Here is a 19802-nt window from a genome sequence, read left to right as displayed (position 1 = left end):
TTTTCATTAATAAATACAGGCGTTACATTTTAATTACGATCATATCTTAAATGTTTTTTTGGAAACTAACAATTTTATTAAATACTAGCCGCCTAAGGCTGCCAGCTGTCCGCCACGCTAAAGGTTTTCACAAATAAAGTTTTTTAAAACATAGCAGGAAATCTGAAGATTAGTGGACAATTAAAGTATTCCTGTCCTGCAATTTTGTCTTAAATTCCTATTTTATATATTATATAGCTACAACGCTTAAGAAAAAAAAAAACTAAAATGCTAAATACATGAAAAGAACACGAAAACGAATTAATTTTTTATGGTATCAATTTCTATTTCTATATATTTTCTTATGGTATCAATTTCTATTTCTATATCGCTACAAAAATTATCGTCCTCGCTTAAGAAGAAAAAATAGAGCGGGGAAAGAAGAAGAAAAACTTATTATAACAATTATGAACAGCGACAAATATATCAAAGCGAAGCGTTCTTTTTACGTATCGAATATGTTGCCACATTTTGAATACAAAAGTTAAACTTATCTCCACTTTGATAAATGTAAACTAATGCGAACCTTACAATTAAATTATTAATTCCTTCGTATATTATTGGTTTAAGTTGTCGAAAATTAATATTTCAATTGCAAGGTTCGCATTTACATACATTTATAAGAGTGGAGAAAAGTATATGCATTTTTAATAGTTTCTTTAATATGGCTCTTTGAAGACGAAAAAGCATAGATTTTCTTACAAAATGACTGATAACTAAAAAACTAATCCAAATTTTTGCTCCTTAAATTTTTCAATTATTAATATTATTAAAGTGTTTTCTTCATAGATGGCAGCACTGAAAAGTACCCTTACAAATCTGCTTTACATATTTTTTTTCTTTTTTTTTGTTGATAATTATTGTTTACGATAAAGCTAATAACGCATTCATTATTTTTTTTCTTCTTGAAAACTTTTGTTAACTGTTAGATTAGCATATCTATTTTTAACACATGTTTATTTTATTTTATTTCACACGTGTAAGTTTCTTTTCTGCCTTTTACTTTCATCTTAATCTCAGTTAAAATTACAATTTTTTAAATCTTATAGAGGCATAGATACAGTGTTAAAAGTGATTTTCATTTTAAGATAATTATTCTTTAGTATGAAAGGTCTCTTTTTGCTGTCGTAATAGAATGCGCCCTGAGCCCTGATGAGAACCTTGCAGTGTTTTCCTCATATATACATACTATATATGAGTCTTTCATAATGGCGTGTTGTTGCTCAATAATTCTATTTTTTAATCAATTTAACTTATATGCTTTTTATTGAAGCTTATTATTTAAAAAAAATATTATTTTATTAACGAACAAGAATTTTTTTAAACATATTAATTTGAAAAATTTTTGGAAAGGAATCTTTTACTATAATAATCAAAGCTATGTATTTATTGCTTGAAAGAATTATCATGATTGTGTTCAGGGAAAATTTTTAGAAAATGACCATTTTAATTGTGGTTTTTTAATATTAAGGGTATATTGAATAAAATTTCAATTGCTTGAAATGAATCTATTAAGTGACGTTAGATTAAATTAGCTCGAAATTAATAAATGTTGAATTTTTACAGAAAAATACAAAAAAAAGTTCGAAAAAAAACTTTTGTGCTTTTAATTATTAAGCCTTACATATTTATAGGTTCTAAATATTACTAGTTAATGCTTTTCGCGTGAGTATGTATAAATTTATTATTAAAATTATATAAAAAATGTAAGACAATTAAAAGTGTACAAATTTTGTCCGGATATGCGTAATATTTTATTTGTTACTATATATATATATTCCCTAATTATTATATTTTATATTATTATAATTATACTAATTATGTATTATTATATTATTTCCTAAATACTGAAATTTTTCCTAAGGATATCTGATCTTTTTAAAATTGTATTTTCGTAACAAAATCGCAGTACTAAATTGAAAATATTAAATGAAATAAAAATTAATAAATAAAAACGCGTCATGGATTCTTTTGCCCAGATACTTTTTATTTCATTTTTTTTCTAGTTAATATATTTTCGAAATTTTTAAAAATATGTAGAAAAAAAATTGAAAGAAGTATAAACACAGAATTTGCTACTTTTAAAGTACTGGCAGAAAGAATTGGTGTTACAGACGTGTATGTTCCTGATAGTAGAAAGTTTTGTGCATTTTAATGTTTTAAAAATTTCTCGCAATGTACACAAATAACTTTACAAAAAAGAAGGCTAGAAGCATGAAAACATCATGTATAAAACAATCAAAGGTATATAGACAAGGAAAAATCAGAACTTTATTTTTTTTCTTCCAGAAGTGAAAATAACAGCTGTGACTGATAAGCAACTCTATTAACAAAGCACAGATACTTGTTGATTATAAATAAGTGTGACAAAACAAATATACATTAGATAAAAATTAAATTAATCATAAAAGACTGCTATGTCTTTTGAAGGCTGTTTGTCGAAGACCCCGTTGTAATAAGAAATGATACTTTTTGTGAATAAAATGCTATATTTTATAACTGCTTTGAATTTGCAAATGTTATTCATAACTGTTAGGTCAATTTTAGCAGTGCTTAAACTACACTTATTTCGAAAATGTCAATATGGATAAAAGCCATAGTTTTGAGAAAATAAAAAGCATTTGTGGTCTAATTTTTTTTAATATTTAAAGTCTTATTCCAGTGCTGCATTGTCTAAGCTCATAAAAATTTCCAAAAAACTGAGAAAAAGGTAGTGATTTTGATAGTTTTTATTCAGGTGGAAAAATGTATCCAAATTGGATATTTTTTTCATAAAAGAATTAATACCTTTTAAAATATTTAACTTATTTGTCTGTTCGAAACCCCAAATAATTCTTCATGGCAAGATAATATCTTTAGTTTAAAATCATCGCATTGCTTCAAGTGTAATGCACATAAACTACGTCTTTTTTGTTTTCCTTGGCAACAGAATTTCGAAACACAGCGTTACCAAGAACTTCAATAATGTGGTAAAAAGTTGCTATATCTAAGCTAGGTTACTACACTTAATAACTATTTGCAGAACCGATTGTCATTTTCCATAAAATATGAGTAGTTAGTCTGTTTCTCTCATCTAGATGCACCCACGATTGACTTGTTCTTTTAAACTCCAAGTATCAATTTATTTTATCAAACTAGAACAAAATCCACCATACGTTATTTTCTTAAATGACTATAGTCCACTTTCAAATCAATAAAAAGTACTTGTTTTACAACATTTTCTTTTTATGAGTTGTTTAAATAGATTTGTTGAGCAGCAAGTTTCATAAATTTGTGTTCAGTAAACAATACAAACATTACACTCCTTATTGCATTCAGTGAAAATTAACCACAAAAAAGCTCTTGGTTGTTGAAGACTTATGTCATATCAAAGTAATACCAATTGGACAAAATCTGGTTTATTAAAAACATGTTTGCAAATAGAAGTAGTTTCAAATTTACTTTAGAAACCAACTTCACGTTTAGATTTGTAAGGTAGTTAAAGCACATATTGTGATATGTGATTGAGAGTGAATTTGCATATCACTTCAAGATCTCATTTACAAGGAATTTCGAAAGACTCATATCAGATTTATATGCTATTTATAGAGAGATGGCGTCTTTTAAGATTGTACTAACTTTTTAAAAGAGCATAATAACAGAACATTAAAATATCGAATAAAATTCAAAATTACATGGTAAGATAAATTGCGAATTTCTATTACAAATAGAGAATTCATATAATGGGAAAATATATCCTATATCTTTTTTTGCATCTGACACGAAGTTTGAAGAATTGCAGATGTATTACTTGTGTTTAACGTTTACGCTTGCAAATACACAAATTAGATACAGTAAAATAGTTCAGTTGAATCACATGCAGATATAATCAAAGCACAAAATTTTTGAACAATTTTTACAGTCACATCTGTGTTCATATGGTTCAGTTTTTTGCTTCCTTGAGTTAAACATTTTACAAGGAAATTGCAGTTGATTCAGACGAACAACAAATTCAATTAACAAATTCAAAATAGTTAAAAACTTGCAATGATTGCTACAATGGATACTCTTACAATGATTTGGTATAGTTTTATGGTTTGTCGAGTAACTATATTTAAAAATTGTAGTTTTACTTGATGAGGAATTGTACTATTCGGTACAATTTAAAGTCCATCAAAAGTTGTACATTTTAATCACATATAGAAAAATACATTCACTTTATCTCTTATAACTTATTACATATTATTATAACTCTTATAACTTATTATTACACTGATTTTTGCAGTAATTCAGTTTTGTTGGTATTTCTCAGCTAACTGGCTGGAAGCAAAAAATCGCCATAAAATGTAGACATCCATCATTTTTTGTGTTTATCCATTTTTTAAAAAGATGAAAATTAAATAAAATTGAAGCAAAATTAAATAAAATAATAAAATTTCTTTGAGCGAGGCTAACAAAAAAGTATCTTTTAATGTTGTGGTGGGTTAAACATTGCTATAATGAATTGTAGTAACACAGGATAGTTAATTTTATCATTCCAAACATAAACAATCAATTTCAAAATTGTATTAAATAATTGAGACAACAGTTTATTTAAGTAACTTAGGAAGTTTTAACTCCCGTTCATGTTTCCTTCTACAAAAATTCACATACAAGCATTATCACATTTAGAATTATGTTAATGCAAATAAGCATTAACCTGACATCCAAAACTACTTCAAAACAGTTTTATAAAATATTTCATGCCTTACGTGAATATACTATATATTTTCCAAATCATTTATAACACAACACTCTAATTTTATGTTTTGAAATCATTAAGTTTGGTTCAAGATTGAGTAAATTAAATTACAAAATTTTAAAGAAATTAAAACAAAACACCTATTAATTTGAAAATTACTTTTAACAACTTAAGTTAACAACTTTTTTATTTGTTTGAAAAGTAGGAGAAATAAAATAATAAAAAATAGAAAAAAAGGCAAACAGTTTTTATAATAGTTTTAACAAAAGCAAAAAAATTTTGAAAAAGTTTACTCGCAAATAAGTATCATCGGCCATTATATTTATTTAACTCAATCTTCACTGAATAAAATACATCAGTAAGATTTTATAAAAACTATAAACCGTTTTAACATTTTAACAGTTTTATCATTTCTAAATACCGTCTCAAAAGGTTTAAATACTCTTTTTGAAACACTTCGAAATACCACAGAGAAAGTCCTCTACATTTTTTCAGTGTAGCATTCATTAAAAATACATCAGAATAATTTGAATTTATTTACGCATAAAAAATCATATTTTACTACCAAATTTTTATAATAATTTTATGTCTGGTGATTTATGAATATAGATCATAAGAGACTTTGCTCAAAAATTTCTAAACATAATTTCACTTGCTTTAATGTATCATTAATCACATGATACTATTATTCTTTAACATCATATTACTGTGAAACCTCCAGGAAACCACCTGTGTAGCTACCTCCTTTATTTACTTTTAGGAGAGACCATCAAAACCTTTTTCAAGTGGCTGGGCAAACCTTTGCTACGAATGCGAAACGCGATAAAATATCAAAAAAATTATTATCAAAATTAATAAATAGTTTTAAATGTATTCAAAAATTTTTTGATTGGTTCTTATTTAGAAAGCTCTTTTTGACTGAAAGAATTTGAGAGCCTCGCGTTATGATCAGAGAGTGCACTAAAGACGGTGCTGTCAATGATTTAGTTTTGGAGTTAAAAGTTAGATTAGATAAACGATATTTCAGAAAAAAATTAAGTATTTTAAATTAACAAGTCTCTCATTGTTTTAAAGTAAAATAATTTTTATGATGTAAAATTAAGCGTAAATTTAAACAAAAAACGTAATTGTTTATGTAAAATAATTCTATCCTTCATAATTGGTAAATTTATTGTTACACATAATTATATAAGTATGACGTCATCTTTACTGACACTAAATTTTATTCATCGCCCGGTTTTTATGACTCCAGCATAAGTGACATTTCTTCACCAAGAAAATAACTTTGAGTAAAATTAAAACCGCTTGCAAAAAATCATATGAACGTTTAGTACTTAGGGGATACTTCAACATTTTGAAGTCAGTGGAAGTAACCCCTAAGAAAGATCAACTTTCATTAATGATCCTTTTACTGTGTAACAAAGAGTGGTCGTTCCCGAGAGAATTCACTGCATTTGTCAGCCAATAACATTTTTACATCAAAATATGCATAACAAACATAAACAACAAAGCTTATATTCAAAACAATTCTTAATTATTTAACTTACTGTTAACAAAATTTGTAAATTTTACCTATCTATCATGTTCAACAATTGCTTTAAATAGTCGAAATGCAACAAAATAATTTGATTTATACATAAAAATACTCTAACACAATAACTTCAAAAGATTTAAAAAATAAATATGTAAATCATGAACTCGAAACATTACCCATAAAATGTTCATAATGACTTTAAATTATAAGAAAATATGATTAAAAAAAATTATAAATTAATTAAAAAATTAATTAAAAATCGCAATTATTTCTGCTGAGTAAAATATCAACATATCTTTTTTTTTAAATATACAATCAATATTGTGTAAAATATCCAATTTATTTTAAAATACAATTTTTTTTTTATTTTATGAAAATTTTAATTGTTTTACAACTTACAATTTTATGGAATTCATTACAAAAAAATAATTTGAAATTTAACAAAATGACTCGATTTATCCATAAAAATATTATAACACAATAACTTCAAAAAATGCAAAAAATGTAAATCACAAATTTGAAACATTACCCATAACGGAAGAATGTTCGTAATGAAAATTGAAAATTACAAGAATATATAATAAAACACAATTAAATGTTAATTAGAAGATTAATTAAAAATTACAATAATTTCTGTTAAAAAATACCAACCTCTAAGAGATAAATTTCCAATTAATTTACAATACAAATATTATATTTTTATTTTATTAAAATTAAAATTTTTTTTACAACTTAAAATTTCATGGAAGTCATATGATAGAAACTCATTAATTTAGCTAGATAATCGGTATAATCATTATGAAGCATTGCAAAAAAAAAGGAAATGCACAAAACTAGAATTGCATCTCAGCGAAAGTAAAAAAATAAATCAAATTCTAAGTATTATATGAAGAAAGTGAATTAAAAACAGAATATCTAAGTATCCTAACCATAAATTTGTATTTATGCCAACAGTAGTATGAAAATACTCTTTATTTTTTATTAAAATTCAAATTTACATTGTACAAAATATCTACTTGAACTTGAAAAAAATGTTTAATTTAAGTTCATTAATGTTTATAAATGTTTAATGAAAAATAATGTTTATAAAAGAAAAAAATCATTGCTTTGTAATATAAAATATATAACACTATTTTCTTTTACAAGTATATGTTAAAAATGTTTAACTGTAAAATTTAGTGTAATACACAAGTTTTCAATATAATAAAGTTACAATGTTTCTATTTTTTTATTATTTTTACAATCATGTAATAATTTTATCTAATAATATAATTTCGTCAAAATTTTATTCAATTAGATCTTAATAGTACAGAAATTCTAAGTTTTACTAAGAAAAAATTGCGATTGGTGCTTTTTGCTACTTTTTTTCCAGTTTTCGCATAAAATAAATAAGTAAATGAAGTAGATACCATTAACTTATGTGCATTAAGATTTTATGAAAAAAATAAGTTACTTTGTCTGCATTAGTTATTGCAAATTAACATAAAAGGAATCGGGATTGATAGCATAAAAATCACCTTAAAAAGAGGTTTCTTAAAATTGAACAAAAATATGTCAAAATAGCTCCGAAAGAAATATAGCCGAATTTGAAAGCAAAAAAGCGTCAAAATAGCTGTGAAACAAATATAGCCGAATTTGAAAGCAAAACGGCGTCAAAATAGTTCCGAAACAAATATAGCCGAATTTGAAAGCAAAATTTTGTCAAATTAGATCCGAAACAAGTGTAGCTGGATTAAAAAAAAAACCTTGTACTCATAATTCAGTATAATGACATACTAAAAATTGTTGGAACTCTTCTAAAATCCGTTGTAAATAAACATTGTGGCAAGTTAAGAAAGTGTAGTTCACCGATTAAAAACGCTTCTCTATTTGTGAAATAAATTTAGAATAACGGTAATTGTAGTAACCTTTAATCAAATATAATTTTCCTTTTTCTACATTTGATCATTATAAACAAGTAAAATGAGTCACATTTAATGATGCTGTGTCAGGATACGCCTATATTTGAAACTATGTTTCTTGCGCAAAATAAGTGTATACTCTGTTTTTATTTTAAGCATGTCACTTATTCAGTAATGTGTACATGGGTTTTTGAATTCAACTCTTGTTTCGGAGCTATTTTACGGAGCATTTTTGCTCAAATTTGAGAAATCTTCTTTTACAGTGATCACTTCAATAGTAGAAAAAAAAAATGAATAACTTTTTTAGAATAGTCTCTCAAGCATATAATCAAACCCTAAAATTAGGTTTGATGTTATTTTTTTAGCGTTACTCTAAATTATCCCATTAATGTTCCCTTAGATTTTATTTGTTTTACATAAATATAATTTCTACTTTGCTTTTTTTTTCCTCATTTTTATAACAAAACATAAATAAAAATCTCAAAAATTTACTAAATACCATTGACGTTATTGAATCAATAATAACTTCAACACACACTGAAGAAAAAATTACCGTAACCAAAATTCTCAATATGCATTAAATAGTTTACCAAAGCATTTTACCCGATTACAGTGCAGCTGAATTTTATTTCATAGAACGTGCAACTAAAGTTAAATTAGAAGTCAGGGTTTGATAATTTTCCTCGAAAGAGTGAAAAATTTTGACAAAACTTTTCGATACCTTGGAACCCAACTTCACTATGTGTGTTTACATATGAACATAGAGTGTTTAACAGCTTTTCCTCACTACCACTCGATATTGCTTTATAAACCTTAGAATACACATCAAAAAGATCTAAATTTTCTTGAATTTTGAGATCCGTTTTTAAAAATTTTTCAAAGTAATCTGTTAATGTTAAAGCAACAGCTTTTGCTTCAAGTGGTGGTACTTTTTCAGATATACTGTTTATAAATTTTTTATTAGTTATCTTTCGTACAACTAGATCTAACAAAAGAAGTGTACTGGGTAAATCTACATTGTTTTCAAAATCATTGTTTTTAATTTTAGTGTTTCCACTAGATGTTATCTTATTGGGTGTTAGATCATTTATTGATTCATTAAGAATGATCAACTGATCTGGAGCATTGCGTTTAAACTTGGGCATACATTTTCCTTTTTCTCGCCTCAACCACATTAGAACGTTCTTTTTCTTTTTATCTGCAACGTCACATGTGTCAGAATCACCATCGACTTTAGCCAGCATTTCAGCCCCCTGGGTAACTAGGTATTCAAATACTTCAAGAAAATCTTTTTCAGCTGCAATATGGACGGCAGTATAGTGTTGATGATTTCTTATTTCTTTATTTACCTTTTTATCTTCAACGAGATGTTTAACAAAGTCAAGATCGTTATTCATTACAGCATATGCAAGTGGGGAATTACCAATAGCGTCGTTAGCGTCAGGATTAACTCCATTTTGGAATAAGTATTCCACGAGAAGTCTGTCTCTGCGTTCCATAGCCATCTGGATTGGCGTGACCTTTTGAGAACTGACTCCACACTCAACGTTTACGTTGCCACCGTTTTCTACCAAAAATTTAACGATTTCGAATTTGTATTCATCGTTGCGACTAATTTTAAGGGAAATACATAACGCAGTGTATTCATCATCAGGAAACTTCTGATTGACGTCTGCTTTCTTCACTTTAACGAAATATTTCATAATATCTAGATTATGTTTTGATGATGCCCAATACAAGGGGTTAAACCACGAGACATCAAGATCCTTCTGATCCAGATATATTACGAGAGGAAGATGTTGGTTGACAACCGCAGAGCGTATATTATATTCTCTAAGCGTATGCTTATTATCGGAATCCATTTCATCTAAATTTATTAACTTCTTTGAAACAACAAATTTAACTATTTCTAACTGTCCGTTCTCAACGGCATCGATCAAAAAAAATTTGTCGATATCCTTACTTTTTTCAACTGTTCCCTCATAAACTAGAAATCTAATAGCGTCAATGTTCCCCTCTTTAATGAAAACATACAATCGCGATTTTTGTTGAATATCTTGAAAACTCCTCTCCGCGCCTTTAGATATCAAAAAGTCATACATTTCCCTGCCGTGAATATGAATATTTTTCAAAGAAAAATAAATAGGTGTCTTTAATGCCTTGTTCTTTCTTTGAATAAAATCGGCATTATATTCCATTAAGTATTTAACTATGTCTAAATTCCCACCGCTGATTGCTTCGTGAAAAGATAAATTCCCTTCATCATCTTCCGCATCTTTGTTTGCCCCATTTAGGCACAACGCCATAAAATTATTGAGATTGCCATGACGAGCTGATAGATGCAAAGGTGTCGAACCGTTAACGGATTTCTCTTCTAGAAGAGTGTTACCATTGTTTAAAAATAATAGATTCGTAATGTCTGTTTCTTTTCGTACAACTGAAAGATGCAAGGGAGTATAACCTTCAACAGTTTTATCGCTTATTTTAGCTTTCTTATTCAGTAACATTTCCACTATGTCCTTCCGGCCGTTTGCTATAGCCAAGTGCAAAGCTGTGTACATATCAGGACTTGCAATGTCTACCTGAATTTTAGATTCTGCCAATAATTTTTCGACGATTTCTTTTTTCGTAAAATATACAGCATACATTAAAGGGGTATACTTTTTGTCTTCGCACACACAATTTATATCAATTTTCTGTTTTTTGTTTATTAAAAGCTCGACAATGCTTAGGTATCCTTTCATTGCAGCATAGTGAAGGGGCGTGACTTTATTTTTATCACCTTCATTAATATTGATGTTAGTTTGTTTTATTAATAATTCGACGTTTTCTGTTAAATTTTGGAGGGTTGCGAAATGTAACGCCGTCAAGCCTATGTCATTCTGCGCATTTATGTTAATATCAGGCATTCTCAACAGCTTTTTAGTAACATCAGAGTTATAAATGCCGTTTGAGACGGATACATGCAACGGAGTCAGTCCGGATTCGTCAGCCACATTCACATCAATATCGCGACTTTCTAACAAGCTGCTAACTGTTCTCTGAAATTGTCGACGACAGGCTATATGTAAAGGAGTCAGATGAAGTTTGTTTTTGGCATTTACATCAGCGCCTTTGGAAAGTAAAAGCTTTACCAAATTTGACTTATTATTCTCTGCAGCTAGATGCAACGGTGTATTCCCATCAATATCTTTAACTTCAATTTGATTTGGATCTTTTGCTAAAATTCGATTTAACACGCATTCATTTCCTGCGGCTGCAGCTGCGTGAATAGGTGTTTTTTGAAGCTCAAATTGAGCAGATATGCTTGAACCTTGTCCTAATAAATCGTCCATTATTTTAGAAAGTGTTTGACAGCTGTTGATAATATCACCAGCTAAGTTATAAAAATCCCTATTTAAATCCCTAAATTTAGGCTGCGAACCTTCTAATACTTGCACTAATTCTGTTTTTTCATCCTGAGAACACTTTGTTATTTTTCTATAAATATACCGATTATAATTGCTTGTATCTATTTCAAGAACCGGGTTTGCTAAATGCTGAATCGGCTGGGGATTCGTCCAATCACTGATGAGGGAAAAAGTTCCGTTGTTCTCATATTGTACTGCGTAACTTACTTTGGCTCCGTTAACCCAATCACCTAGTGGAGTACTGATACGGTTGTCTGCTTTAACGTCTAAAAATGAAACTATAATATTGTTAACGGGATCTTCGTTAATTATCTCAAGCTTCATTTTGCTTATTTTTTCTTTGAGTGAAATCAAACTCTGGGTCCGATTTGATACGTCATCATATAATTGGTTCTTCAGGTACCGAACAAAGGGAATCTTTTCTACTTTTTTTAGAACTGAAATAACTTTATCAACCAGGCTGTTATTATTTTCAGTTAAAATATGTTTGAATTTAAAGAAATAGAATCTTAGGCGGGCAAAATAAAAATTAAATGCTTCTAACTCGCCTTTTTTGTAATAGTAATGTGCAAGATAAGTGTGATGTTCTAATAACGAGAATACGATTGAAAAATAGGTTTGCATGCCGTAGAACAAAGAAAAAATCGCACTAAATGCATTATCGTCCTTAATATCTTGCGGAATGGCATAACCATGCTGAATAATGAAAAATAAAGCTTTAAACAAGTCTCCATCCTCTTTAACCAAGTTATACAGTTCGTTATGACTAAGTTCGTGTTCAATAATATTTGCGTATTCATTTTTATCTGCTTTTTGCCACGCTTTCTTTTTTAAATCTACAAAATCCACAATTAAAGTAATTTGCGAAACAAGTTCTTTAACTTCCTGATTTTTAATGAAGTCCAGAACTTTTTGAAAATGTTCTCTCATTTCTTTCCTAGTCTCTTCGACTGCGATCAAAGTTTTGCTGACTATGTTACTGACATGCAGCAGAATCAGGGTATTTTGGTCTAACTTGCGATTCACTTCGTTAAATCTAGCTTTTAGAATATCTTTTATTTCGTCTGTCGATACATCTGAACAATCCATTGCAACTTCAATTATACTCCCAGCTCCTTTAACTATTGTCGAAGCAAGAGCGACACTGCCCATGACGGAGGTCAGTCCCGGAATCATAGCCAAAGCGCCCGCTATTTTAGTCGTTTCTTCGGCCAGTGAGCCCAAGGACCCTGCTACACCCCCAACTGTTTCAGAAAAGGGTGATAAAAATGATAAATACTTGCATACATCCGCCTTAGTTAATTCCCTCTTAACACGACTCGAACCGAACTCGTCATTGTGATTCGTATTTAAAGAATACATAATTCTAAAGGTTAATATAAATCTATGAATTATAGTATAAATGTATGAATTATTTCTTTAACAAAACGAAATATTAAAGTTAGAAAAGTATTATTTATAGAAAACAAGAAGAAAATGTTCCTTTTAAGAATCTATAACTAATTGAAATATGATTGGATTAAGTTATTATTCACTACACTGACTTTAATGCAAAAACCAGGTAAATTTTCAAAGGATACATAATTCTAAAAGAAAATACAAACCTATCAATTACTTACTTACAAATGAACAAATTTAATATATTTAGAAAAGTATTGCTAACTAGAAAAAAAGCTAACGTTTGCTTTTAAAAATATATATAATTACTGTAATCTAATGGAAAGAATAGCTAGGGTAATTTTTGCATCTATTTGATACATATATATATATATCGAAAGTCTCCATTTATGTTTGTTTAATTTTTCACTTATACGCCATCTGTTACTTTTCATGTAAAGGCTTGTCACTTCTTAATAAAGACAGCACAATAGCCAAATTCCTGAGACTTACTTTGATGTCAAGAAATATCATAGAATGCATTTCGAAGATAACATAATAAAGAATGTTACTGATGAGTTAAAAAAAACTTATTTAAATTTCATAACAAGTCTAGACAATATGTTTTAAGACTTTTGAATTAAAAATTAAGTTCAGAAAATCACTTTTGCCACTACAAAGTGTATATTATATATCATTAAAAATTATTCTATGGATTGGATCGCAATTTCGTTCACATTTTCTCTACCTTAATAACGGTGACATGCAAAAGAAATCTCATGCACTGTTAGAAATTATAGAAAAGTTAGACAACAATATAGCTCATATTTTTGCCAGCAACAATACAACAATGATATCGTTGAAATTTTTTACAACCTTAACCCGGTACCATATTCTGAATCAAAGATTGTGTTATACACCGTTAAAATTTATAGAATGAGTTGAACCACAATACTGTTCAAATTGTCTGCAACCTTAATCAAGTGCCACATTGAATTATATTATCAAGTAAAGATAATTTTATACTCTGTCAGAAATTATAGAATTAGTTGAACAACCATACTGTTCATGTGTTTTGCCACCTTAATCCGTTGCAATAATGAACCATATTATTAAGTAAAGATAATATTATGGACTGTTAGAAATTATGGAATAAAATGAACCACAATAATGTTGAAACAAAGTTTTCTGAAGCCTTTATTCGTAGTCAAATTGAGCCCTATTATCAAAGGAACAGAATATTAAACACAGTTTTAAATTATAAAATAAGTTGAAATCTCATACGTTGAAATTTTCTGAAACCTTTACCTGATTCATTTTTTGCTTGATAATATGGTTTAATATTATCAAGCAAAAAATATATTATACGGGGTTTGAAGTTACGGAATGATTTTAACCGCAATGCCGCTCATATTTTTTGCAAACTTATTTCTGTCAACCATTTTTTGGCGCCACATTCTTCCGTATTGAGCACTTTGAAATTAAATACACGATGCTAAAACTAAATATATCAATCCGCCTTAAAGACGCAGTAACTTCACAAGTATTATGGTTCAGGCTCCAAGCATGCTCTCTTAAAATGAAAGAGTTATTTCCCCTCCTCAAAAAAGAGTTAAATTTTTTAAACTCAACTTCAGAGTGAACTACACTCTTATTTGAGCGAAATTTTTGCTTTGCGTTTACTCAAACTTGAGTGTTATTTATTTAAGCAATATTTGAGTGCTTCTAGAGTGATTTATTTATTATTTAATTGTGTGCGAGCGATAAGCTGGAATTTCTATCGTTTTATTTTAAAAAGCAAACGATAATAAATCTAAATGAATTCCCTGGTGCATAATGCAGGCTTACTTGATTTGATCATGAGGTACCTTTTGATAGATGAAAGTTGGCAGTGTGACAGTGCCAATTTGTCGATAACTCCTCCCTCCACATTGGTGACCTCCGGACGTGATTTGAACACGCAGTAACGCCCACTTCGATCCGGTAACGCGTACTTCGATGGATGGTTCACATTGAACAATTGCAGGGGTGAAATTGAATCGGAAAAGATGAAAGGCTTGTAGTAAAACCTTTTCGGTTATAGATAGTTTTTGAGATGAGTTTACTTTTTCTTTTATTAAACTATTCAACAATATCTACTTTATCATAGAAAAGAAGCAGTTTTTCAAAAACAATGCAGGAATGAAATGTCTTACGTACCAGTTTTTTCTCTTTTCCGTCTTGCTATATAACGGCTTTCAGCCATGAACAATTGAACAGTATGATTAAAATATATTCACTTAAATGATGCATAAAAAATCATTGAAATTCACACAAATTCAAGTTAAAAGGACTCAGTCAAGTAATACATATAATCACTAAAACTCGAGTGAAAATCACTCAAGTTTGAGTGAAAACGATCCACTCAAGTAATACTGAAAATCGCTCAAACACGAGTTAAAATCACTCAAGTAATACTGAAAATTACTCAAACACGAGAGAAAATAATTCAAGTTTGAGTGAAATTTTTAGTGAATTTGAAATTTTCTTAAGTGATTTTAACTCAAGAAGAGAAGGCCGCTTTTTTCTAGATAAAAGAGTTAAATAGCACTCAAGTTGAGTTATTTTCACTCGTTCATTTTAAGTGAGTATGGTTCAACATAGAAACAGATATTTTGAGAATGGTGAATTATCATAAAGAATACTTCAGACATCTATGTTTATTCGTTCAGATATAAGTGAGCGTAAGTCCAACTGGTTAGAGCTTTTCTTGAAAAAAAATATGAAGCAATCGTCAAAATTTGCAAAAGCAGATGTAAGAAAGTTATTAAATTGATTTAAATTACATTTAATTTTTGAAATTTGTACCAGAAGACAATTAATTAATTTGTACTTTTTGGCCAACAGATATTTTAATAAGTTTCGATCATCACAAACTTTTAAACTAATGTTTCCTATTACAAATCTAATGGGACAAAAAATATCCTTCAAGATTTAAAGAAAATCTAATTTTTGATTATCATGGAGAAAGAATTCTGAAAAAAATGGTTTGGTGCTAAATATAAAAATTCAAATTTGGTTATTATTTGGAATTTAATATTATTTACAATTATATTTATGTGTAACAAAACTGTCTAAATGATAAAATATAAAACACGATATATAAGATTTGATTTGATTTTTATTTTTATATATTTTTGAAGGCTTTAAAAGAGCATTGTAAGAAATTCGGACTGTATAAAGTACCGGCACTTAGGGTGCATCATCCGTAAAATAAATTTTCTACAGTGAAATATTATAGTGTAGATTTAACTGTAATGTTTATTTAATAAGAATGAGTGAGTGATTTTAGGATAATTATAACTGTAAGAAGTACGGTAGATCAAATTTGTTGTTTCGTGACATGTTCCGGTATTTTTTATTTTTGTTTACTGTAATTTCATCCTAACTTTTTGACAAAGTAGAAGAGTCCTTAACTGGATAATGTACTTTATACGAGTTCCGTAATACTAATTTTTACTATCCTTGTCAAACATTAAAAAGGAAAACAGTGGTCGAAAATTGATAATCAAGCTAGGAAAAATAAAAACGTAATCAAATTCTTTCAAAACCAGTTTTAATGTTTAATGAAACTTGCAAATGCTTCTTAATTTCGTCTGACAATTTCTCCCTGTCTCGAACAGGTTGGTTGTCGCGTTACATGGAGAATAAATCAATAAGACATTATATAGGACCGAAGAACCTATACACTGTTCCAGATATATCAAGGCAAATATCCGAATAAATATCTAGTGGATAGTCACTAATCTGTAGCAACAAGGCACAAATGGCAGGACATGGGAAAAAAATGTTCAAGTGACAGTTCTTCATAAAGACTAAGAGGATACCAGAGTTGTCCCGGATATCAGAGAAAGAAGCTCCGGCAATCCCTTCTCGTGGAAATGGACACGAATTTAACAGGTTCAGATGAAATATGCCTCACAAGTAATACGCTAAATATCGATAAGGATTTCAATTTTAGAATTCGTATCTGAGTTTTTTTTTTTGACAGATTTAAAAAGTGTAAATTAAAGGATTTCCTCGCGGAACACCTTGATTGTACCCTTTAAGAGACGAATTCATTACCCTTTGAAAATGATAGAACTACTAAATATCAGTGATCTTTCTAAAAATTGCATATATTTTGGATAAATCAATGATTTCCGATCCACCTGACAAAGAGAGAATTGTATAAAAAAAGAGCTTTTAGTAAAACAAAAGTAGATAAACATAGTATTGTATTGTATTCAACATCATGATTAAAATATGTCTGAATGTCACTTAAAATAAAGAAGGCAGATGGGATATTTTGATACGCAGAGAATATGCTCTGTCAGTAGTCGTTGAATTCGATTTTACTGAGACAGTTTTGGTTTTCTTCATTTAATCTTTCAAGCAGATGTGTTTGCTATATCAATTGAAGCCGATTCAATTGTTACTACTTTTGCAGCTTCAAAATGGATTTCTTTTTTGTATCACACACATTTTCATGTCAAGCAAAGAATCTTCAGAGATGAAGAACGACATTTATTAGTGTTGAAATTTTCCTGGGACAAAACATCGTATGTACAAAAACTCACTGAGAAAAAATTGCAACGGAGCAGCAAATCGTATGAACGAAACTAAATTTAAAACAAAAAATTTCAGTTGTAAGAATAAAATGCTTTCAAAATATTGATGATGCAAACAAATGCGCTAATTTTGGTACAAATGTCCTACTATGGAAAAAAGTCATCTACATTTTAAATTAATTTATTATTTCAATTTCGTAGTGAAAAACTTATTCATTTCTTAACAGAGATGCAAGAAATGTATAAACTGAACTTTTTGAATAAGTTTTGAGCTAATGATTTTATTTTCACGAATTAATATTCAGTTTTAATGATTCGTAGGCTTAAACTTAAATATTCTAATTAGTACACATGATAATTTAAGTTACGAAGTCAAACATAGATACGTGTTTTCCCTGAACAAACAAAACTCTTTTTCCGATGGGTTTTGCTTTCTGAACCTCAAACTGTGGGAGGTAGCCCAGTCGGGAAATATGGTTTCAATAACTTAGTGAAGAGAGCAGTCGTGAAGAGAGTGAAGAGAGTTAAAACCCTTTGCATTTTAAATTTTATATATTTTATATACAGGCGTATTTCTCCTTAATTCGAGAATTGTTCAAATCATAGATTCTCAACCTTTTCAGCTGCCCTCTAAGGAGCAGAAAAATTTTAAATACCCCGCTTTGTGAAAATCCAGTTATTTAGAGCATGGTGACGGAAGGGTGTGTGCTGAATTATAAAATGTAACATTTTAAAGCAACATAAAAAAGTACAAACTGTTCAAAATATACATTAAGGAAATTACTATAGTTTGAATAACAAATGATAACAACAAAATAAAAATTTAAAATACATGTGTCTTCATGTGTCTATGTTGAGGCTTTATTTCTGATCGCTGTACTTTCTTGCGTTTGAAAGGAAAGTAAAATAATAAGAATATGGCTTCAGAAAGATCAAAAATAGAAACAAGGTTGATTCCAAGCCACATCCCCATATAGCCTCCAATATAGCTGAAAAGTTCAATACTCTAAAGAAGAAAGAAAGGTTATAACTTATTATATTTACAAAAAGTTAAGTAAAGAACTTTCTCGGAAAGTGTGGTACAAATGTACAGTGCGCAAAAAAATATTCACACATTTGAATAATTTTTGATCTTATGATCGGATTTTCAAATACTAAGACTGAATCTTAACCTTAATGGTCAGATAGGGTGACCTCATATATTCTGATTAATAAGTAGAGGCGATATTTTAAATTACGAAATAGGACACAAAAAAAGAGTATTTTCTATGAGAATTTATTAAGATTTCTGACCCCAAAAATATAAAGAGTAGTAGCATTTCGGGAAATAAAGTTGACCAGTCGAGTTCTTTTAGTTTGATCCGTCGAGATGTCTGAAATTTGGTCCACTTTTTGCGTTTTCGTTGAATCTCGAGAACTTTTAAAGATAATTGAAAAAATTCGGCTCACAATTTCAAAGTTGGTTATCAAACAAGATTCAGTACAAAAAATAAGTTTTAGTACACATTTATTATTTTTAATTATTTTATTGTATAACAGTTGGAATAATTTATAATTGTAGAGTATACAATTGGTTGGTTTTTTATTTTTATTTTAAGCACTGTGCTCCATAATAATGCTAAATGAACTGTAATGATTTGCAATCTGTGTATAACTTTCTTGAAACAAGATTAAATATGCCTCCAAGTTCTATCAATTTATGGAAGAAAATTTTTAAAGAAAAGTGTAGGTGAACAATTTTTTTAAAAGGGGTGGGTGGTTTTTCTTTTGTTTTAGAGTAGCAGTGCAAAAACTTTTTCCCTAGTTACTTGTCAAACAAGCTTTTTTTTTCAATATTGTTAAATAATTTTTTTATAGTGTTTATTGTAAAAATTTTAACTGCGTATTTTTTTTCTTCTCCTGGTCACACCATGTACTATATTTTATGTGTACACTGAGAAAAAAGTATGGTCAAAATTATCAGAACATGGTAAAATTTACCCTTTTTCTATTCTGGTTCTAGTTTAAGATAATAAAAAAAAATTTCGGTATTTTTTACCGAAGCACTTTAGTAATGTATTTAAATTGACGTTTTTTTAAAAAAACATACGTTTTTTTTAAAAAACATATCTCATGTGACTAACTGAAGTGAGTCACGTGACATACTTTGTGACTAGGACTGGGCTATAAATCGATATATCGCGACATATCGATTTAACGCCTATATCGGCAAAACATTGGTATTTTAAAAAG

General features: G+C 28.7%; 1 protein-coding gene and 1 long non-coding RNA gene across 2 annotated transcripts in view; both read right to left on the bottom strand.

Moving 5' to 3' along the window:
* Positions 1 to 2288: 2288 nt before the first annotated feature.
* Positions 2289 to 13338, bottom strand: LOC107438355 (alpha-latroinsectotoxin-Lt1a-like). The gene has a single exon (XM_016050636.3). The coding sequence runs from the start codon at positions 12964 to 12966 to the stop codon at positions 8851 to 8853; it is 4116 nt and encodes a 1371-aa protein (XP_015906122.2). The 5' UTR covers positions 12967 to 13338; the 3' UTR covers positions 2289 to 8850.
* A 4991-nt stretch (positions 13339 to 18329) lies between these two features.
* Positions 18330 to 19802, bottom strand: part of LOC139426354 (uncharacterized) — a 7363-nt gene continuing 5890 nt past the window's right edge. Inside the window, exon 3 of the long non-coding RNA XR_011637608.1 lies at positions 18330 to 18576. This is a non-coding gene — a long non-coding RNA (uncharacterized lncRNA). The remainder of the gene's footprint in view (positions 18577 to 19802) is intronic.

Source organism: Parasteatoda tepidariorum, chromosome 9 (assembly GCF_043381705.1).
Source record: "Parasteatoda tepidariorum isolate YZ-2023 chromosome 9, CAS_Ptep_4.0, whole genome shotgun sequence".
In the NCBI taxonomy this organism is placed as follows: Eukaryota; Metazoa; Arthropoda; class Arachnida; order Araneae; family Theridiidae; genus Parasteatoda; species Parasteatoda tepidariorum.
Note: the sequence above shows the minus strand (reverse complement) of the source record. Positions and strands in the feature narration are given on the sequence as shown.